The sequence below is a fragment of the Limulus polyphemus genome, unplaced genomic scaffold (genome assembly GCF_000517525.1).
Source record: "Limulus polyphemus unplaced genomic scaffold, Limulus_polyphemus-2.1.2 Scaffold268, whole genome shotgun sequence".
In the NCBI taxonomy this organism is placed as follows: Eukaryota; Metazoa; Arthropoda; class Merostomata; order Xiphosura; family Limulidae; genus Limulus; species Limulus polyphemus.
Window position 1 is genome coordinate 119,846 of NW_013665878.1, and position 7,317 is coordinate 127,162.

A 7,317-nucleotide genomic window follows, 5' to 3' on the forward strand; every position below is an offset into this window, starting at 1 on the left:
TATATATATATATATATATATATATAAAAGCCGTGGGGCAAGATAAGGTAAGCCGTGGTGCAAAAACATGCACGCGCCTTCGGTCACAACGTTGCCATATGCAGTAACACTCAGCTCTCGTAATGTTAAATATTAAGCTAGAAGAGAGTACGGTCTCGCTTTAAGATAGAAACTGGTATAAACTAAAACCTGGTGGTTGTAAAAGAAACTGAATCGGTATGCGCAGATGTACATGTGATTTCCTAGATATATTGCAGCTCTGTTTGCTGAAACTGTCAACGCATGGCGCTGACAACGTCAGAGAAAAACGGGTTGTAAATAAAATATTCGGACCGGATGGAGAGGTATCACCAGCATTAAGTTTAACGTAACGTAATAGTCTACTTTTGTAGCTATGTCATAAGTGCAATGTGCATGTTCAGCTTTATTAAAACTGTGTAAGGAAAGCTGCTGCAAATGTAGATAAGGTTAAATTTTGTCCAGTCATTTGACTTACGAAGATGTTTTGAGAAGTTAGTGGAGCTGAAAAATCCAGGCTTCACGATGCCAGTTCATGGAGTAAGTAAGAAAAGTCTTAATTGGTTGTTGTGCCTACACTAAGTATACAACTGGAAACAACCGAGTAAAATCCTTCAAGTAATATAATTTCAAAATTATTTATTTATATTACCAGTACTTTAATATGTTTCCAGAGGACAAAAATTTTGTTGTTTTTTTTATATATTTTTTTTCATGTAAACCCAAATAAATTAAAATTTTATATTTGAACAAAAACAGAATCTGTAGGACATTTTTGAGGACTTGCATATTTTTTCTTATCCTCTTTGACTTTGTTTTTCTTGTATTATGCAAGTCTAATTCAGTACTTTTATATTTATCGAAATTTTATTGCAAAGTTATTGTTTATTTCACCAAAAAGGAAACTTTGTACACAAATATTAATATATACATACGATTTAATAAATATTATTAACACTTTGGCATGCTCAGTTTTGTTGTATTCAAAATACCATTATCATAGTCTATCAGGATTGTAATGTTCTTTATTGTTCTGTCAACTTGAACACAGTTAAAGCACTCTGAATGTTTTAACATGCTATAGATTTAAGTTTGGATAGATTACCCCAATTTGTTTTATCAATTTTGTTTAAGGTTTTAATATACTGAGAGTTGAGTTCAGTTAAATTAAAATAAATTTGGAGTTTCACCACATTATTACATGCAATGTCGCCATGTCCAGTCATGCTCTATCTCATAACTGTACATCTTGGCAGTAGCCCTACAGTTCAGGTTCCATTACAGTAGACTCTGTTTTAAAGCCGTCATGTTCAAAGCATGCCTCTTCTTCATACTGGGTTTTCGTAATTCATCTAGCATACATTGATGACAGTTTCCCAGCTCCACTTTCAACAGTCCTATCATACAGAAATCCAAAGGTGCTACATCCAGTGACTTGACCGATATGTATTCATATGGAATATCACAAATACTCGCTTCATTCTGCAGCTACTTTAGGTATGCAATGATTGAATGGGAGGTATGACTGGAAGCCTTATTTTTGTGAACATGTACCCTGTTGGAATTGTTTACTGAAGAAGATCCTTCTTGATTATGTTGCCTAGGGCAAATGGACAACTTTTACCACTAACCTTTGTGTTTGAGATTTCTCACCTGTAACTAAATGCCACACTTTAGTTACCATTCCTGGGGTATGAATCATTTCCCATCTATTTCTGAATGGTCATAGTGTCCCAACTTCATCATTTCTTTATTTTTCCATTGCCATCACGTACAAAGGATATTATCACCTTGGAAATTGTAACTTACCAACCAGAACACATTCATGATGTGTATATGTGAATATTTTGGGTTGGAAGGGGTTTTTACATATCATTTCCTAAAACCACCAATTTTTGGTAGCATCCATCGCACTACCTACAAAAAAACAAAAACTGTCAAAATATAGTTCTGACATATTCTGTTCCACCACAACTTTAAATCAACTGCAGTTGTCATTTGACTTGTTTATTCACAATCGTGATAATATCTAATATAACATACTCAACTGTGTATAACAGAGTAATGTGGTTTCCTTTCAGATTGTGGAGTTACATTATCAGTCACCTGTGGTTGATACTGTTTCTTGTGATATAACATGTATTTGCAGTGATTACATTTTGCATCTGAATATTACACATTTGACCAATAGATGTCATCATTTTAAAGTGGTTGTAATTTAATATTGTAATTTTAGAATGAGAATTCCACTTCATAAATATTGTTGAAAATTGTTACCATTAAGAATATGTATGCAGACATAGGTTTGATTAAGAAATTTTCAATTTCATGTTTTTTTTCTTTTGTAATTGTCAAAAAAAAAATTCTCATTCAAATTGCACAAACTTGATTAAAGTATTTATTAAGTTTCAAAGAAATTAACACATTCTCCAGAACAGCTGAAATTTTCATAATTAAAGGTTTCTTATTTGGAAGATGCTACAATTGATTGTTTTAATTGGAAGAAACCCAAGACCTTACTGTAAAATAATTTGTTAGTCCCTAAAATTGTCAGAATTTCTGCAAGTTTTGTTATTATAGAAACAAAACAGTTATTGCTTCAGTCTTTTCAGTTCTTATCTGATCTAGCAACTTGTACAGTATGTATACAAGCGTATGGAATTGTATGGCATATTGATAGCTGGTATGTATCATTAGATCTTATTAACTTAATGTTTTTGAACTAACCTAGATAGTGTTTCAAAGATAATGATCATGCACTTGTATGCTGTTGTACACTGTTATGTTAGGCTTTGTGACAGCATATTTTGCACTACTATTTTAGGTGAACACTTAAATAGCCAGTTTGTGATTAATATCATAATTGCTCTTCATAAGTTAATTTAAAAAAAACATTTTGTGAACCATTACCTGAAAAAAATTTATTTTCGAAGATATGTTGTTTATATACTTATTTTGTTATTTAACTTCATATGTATGTTTAAAACTAGTGGTACTTACAAAATAGATAAGCACTTGTATATACAGTTCTAAGTCTAGGTAAACAAAAAATTATGGGACATAATGGAAGTCATTATAATTTAAGTCTTGATTGTTTGAAAAGTTTATTGGTTTTCATGGAGTAACCAAACATTCAAGAATCTCTGATTATCCATTTTTACAAGCAAAGTAAAATTAAATGTCATTCCAAAAAAACAAATCGGATAAATTTCCTAATTCTTAAAAGGTAGAAATAAAATACACTGCACATACTTTGGTAATACTAGAAGGTGTAATTTATGGTGATTATACAAATTTTAGATAGTTATTAAAAAGTTAAGCTGCTAGACAAAGTAACTTTCGTTATAAAGATTTCATGATTAAGTAGAATGATTCAATATATTTAATTAAATCTCATAAATAAGTGAGTATTTCTAATTTGTTTGCAAAAATGATGTGATAAATAAATTTCCTGGATTAAATAAGTATGCTTATTTTTATTCTCAGCTTTCTTTTATTTTCTGGCTCAAAGGATTCAAAAAGAATGTAAAAACAGTAAAGTGTTAATCTTTTAAAAGGTTTTTAGAACCTACTTGTATATCAGTTGATATGTAATTCAAATGATTGAGCTGTAGTTGGTGATTATAATAATTAATAACTATGAAATACTGTTATAGTGTTGTTTTTGTTTTCACTGAGAAGTGAAAAATAGGAAATTTATATATAATTTTTGTGCATTGTCTAATAAGTTGAATAATTTTTCTTGTAACAAATAGACTTGTGAGATTCACATGCACTTATTTCCGTTACATTTTCTTCTGTTCATTCTTACAGACCTAAAGAAATACTATAGTTTCATACCAGCATTTATTCTCACAGATCTGAGAAAGATTTATTCTAGTTTTTACCAATATCCATCTTTACAGGCATGCCAATAGTTTATTCTTGTTTTGTACCTCTAAAGTTTTATTCTACTTTCTCACCCACATTTTTTCCTACAGGTCTTAGAAAAGTTGTTTTAACCTTTTCCTAACATTTGTTTTCTCAACTTTGAAGAAAAAATTGTATTCTAGTCACTTAGCTATAACTTATTCTACAGGCCTGAACAAGTAGAACAGAGACTAAGAAACTTAGAAGTGAAAGAAATTGATGATGTGCGTAATCTTTCAAATCCTCAGGTAAAATGAACATTTGAGTTTTACGTAGAATAACCACAGATAGATAAACAAATTGTAGAGTTACAAATATCTCTTTTAATAGTGGTAAAAATAAACTACTACAAATATAAGCTTAAATTGTGTGAGCTACTTAGTTGTTTTAAAAAATATGATAGTTTTTAAAAAGTTGTAGTACACTTTTATGTTGAAATGATTTTTTTCGTAAAAAATAATTTTCATTTATCCTAACCTTAACTTCATTAGTTTCATGAAGTCACTTAGTAATTTATAAGGTCTTGTTTCAAATAGCCATTCTCTGTGTGTTAAAATATGCCTACAATGAGCCTAGCCTATGCCTTTGTTTCTAGATTGTCATTATTGTTTCTCTTGCATTTTATTGTGATCTAATGGCAATGACTGTGATTCCTTTTTTTTTTATGACTTAACTGCGTGTGATGATGCTTAGCTGGCATTTCTTTTGTAGTCCTTGCTTCTGAATAATTCTTATTTTGTTCCTTATTTTGCTGGTGTTGCCTCATCTACTGGCATTATTTTTGTATTTTGTGTTGTTGTTGTTGTTGCTTGTGTGCTACATGGTATTAAATTGTATTAAAGAATTTCCAATTTTTTTATAATTCTTGATAAGCCCACTTTAAAATTCTATTAAAGAACCTCAACTGTCTTACAAAAAAACTATTTCACAGATAAATTTTCAGACATCAGGTTTTGAATCCGTAGCCATGCCAACCTTGTGGTGCACCATTCCCACTTTTTTTTGATCTACTTTCCTTTTACGGTAGATTTTTTTTTTTACCTGTATTTGAGTGCACCAAAGAAAATTTTTAACACTCTTCCCTCAAACTTATTTACTGATGGGGTAAACCCTGTAAAACCTTGAACCTGCACTATGTCTGCTATTTGGTTATTGCTCTTGTTTGGATAATGGAGTTTTTGGGGGAGGGGGATGTTCATCATGTTATTAGCCTGTCAAAGGATTCTTTTCCACAGTCTATCTAAAGAGTCTATCTTATCTAAATCTTGCATCTAAATTTTATAAGCAAAATGGCTTTCATTTTCTCTTATATATTTTCTTTCACATTTGTTGTTCTCTTTGTGCTAAAGCTCTTCTTGGTTGGGTCTTCATTTGTTTGTTCTTTTGGGTTCCTTTTCTTTGTTTGGTCTCTTATATTTTCTTTGTCTTTTTGGCATTGGGTAGACATCATCATGTCCTTAAGTCTTATAGTATGTAAGTGTCTAACCTGGTGGAACAGGAACCAATAGTTGGTATTTGGTTTGATATTACATTACACATTCCTTACCAGTTCAGTATGGGTTTCTAGTATAATAATATTCCAACTGCACTTGACCTGATGTATGCCACTATCTGTTTTCAGGCAGGAAGGAAAGATGATTAAACTTATCAGTGTCATTATGATGTAACATTATCACACCTGTTACTAGCTATTGCTTTGTTATATTTGCCATACTTTTTTCTGTGTACTTGTTTTACCAAGGATCTCTGAACCGTTATCCAAGTTGCTCTTTATGTTTCAAAATGAGGGCTTAGCTAGTGGGTGATAACATTTTTGGCCATTCTTCTTCTTCTTTTGCTTTCTAATTCTTTGGATCAACTTAATTTTGAATTCATGGTTATTTATCATTCAGGTTTTTGTTATGACCAATGTCTGTGATTCTTCACCATCTATCACAGGCCTGCGATGGTTTTATTGTCTTGAAATTTTACATGTTCTACAGTAATTCCTTTACGTTGAATCCGAAAATTTTATCCACTTTTCTCCATCACGTACAGAATTTTCACAAAATGTCATACGTACTTTTACATAAGTGAATCATTTTCGTTGAAGTCGGATCCCTTTTTGTTATGCTTAAAATGTTGACAACCACTGGCTATAGATATCTGTAGACCAGTCGCTATGTGAGAATCTTATTGATCATTCCAGAACCCACGAGAAACACATCACTAGTATGTAAACAGTTATCAGACCGCATGATGTGTCATTTCTTTATAGTATTTGTTTGTGCATGCACTTGGACATTTTTTCTTTTCAATATTATTTATTCATCTCTATGGCAACAAGAGGTTGTGTAAATGACCCAAACATATTCTGTTATATTTGTGGAAAATTTGTTGTAAAGAAACAGACATAACACTACAGAATTCATCAAAAAAGCATATTATGCATATTTTGGAATAAATCTTTGGGACCAAGACAGATTATGGGTTCCACACAAAGTTTGCACCATTTGTGTTGAAGAGTTGAGACAATGGACTAAAGATAAGAAAAAAAGTATTTGCCTTTTGGAATTCCAATGGTCTAGTGTGAGCCTAGAAACCATGAAGATGACTGCTATTTTTACTCATGTAATGTGCAAGGCTACAATACTCAAAATAAAAAGGAAATTTCTTGTCCGAACCTTCAATCTGCTATAAGACCTGTTGCTCATGGATCTGATGTACCTGTACCTACTCCACCAGAGACTCTTGATACAGTTTAATCCTATGTCAATAGAAATCATGATAGGGATTGTTTTCAACCTGAAACGTCTGGTGAACTACAACTTTTCACACAAGGTGAATTTAATGATTTGGTGAAAGGTTTGGACCTTCCAAAAGATTCTTCATAGATTTTGGGGTCCAGACTTTGGGCTAAGAACTTACTTTCTCCAGGGACATCATTTTACTGATACAGAAATCGTGAGAAAGATTCTACCATACTTTTTGCAAGAAGGTTCACTGATTTGTTGCAACAATATTGCTGAATTAATACCAGTGCTAGGAGCTGCAGTCTGTGAACAAAGTGAGTGGCAATTGTTCATTATTTCTCCAAAAGAAGTCTAAAAGGTGTTCTCCTTCACAATGGTAACATATATGCATCTGTTACTATTGCTCATTTGGTTCACTTGAAGGAAACATACAAAAATTTCGAACTTCTTCTTAATAAGATCAAATACAAAGAACATGGTTGGCTACTTTGTGGAGACTTAAAAGTCCTTTGTATGTTGTTGGGTCAACAATCTGGTTATACGATGTTTCCATGTTTTTTGTGTGAATTGGAAAGCAGAGCACGAAATCAGCACTGGATAAAGAAGCAATGGCCAAGGAGAGTCAGCCTGATACCAGGATTGAAAAACATTGAACGTG

At 32.0% G+C, this 7,317-nt stretch overlaps 1 protein-coding gene across 3 annotated transcripts in view; it reads left to right on the forward strand.

The window, feature by feature from the left end:
* Nucleotides 1–7,317, forward strand: part of LOC106456883 (serine/threonine-protein phosphatase 4 regulatory subunit 4-like) — a 54,602-nt gene that overhangs the window by 15,101 nt on the left and 32,184 nt on the right. For 2 of the 3 annotated variants that reach the window (XM_013916252.2, XM_022382670.1), the window contains one exon: nt 4,097–4,175. In XM_013916252.2, the coding sequence (XP_013771706.2) occupies nt 4,097–4,175 (79 nt within the window). Of the gene's footprint in view, nt 1–391; nt 559–4,096; nt 4,176–7,317 lie in introns of those variants that run through there. The other variant, XM_022382671.1, reaches the window with a different exon arrangement.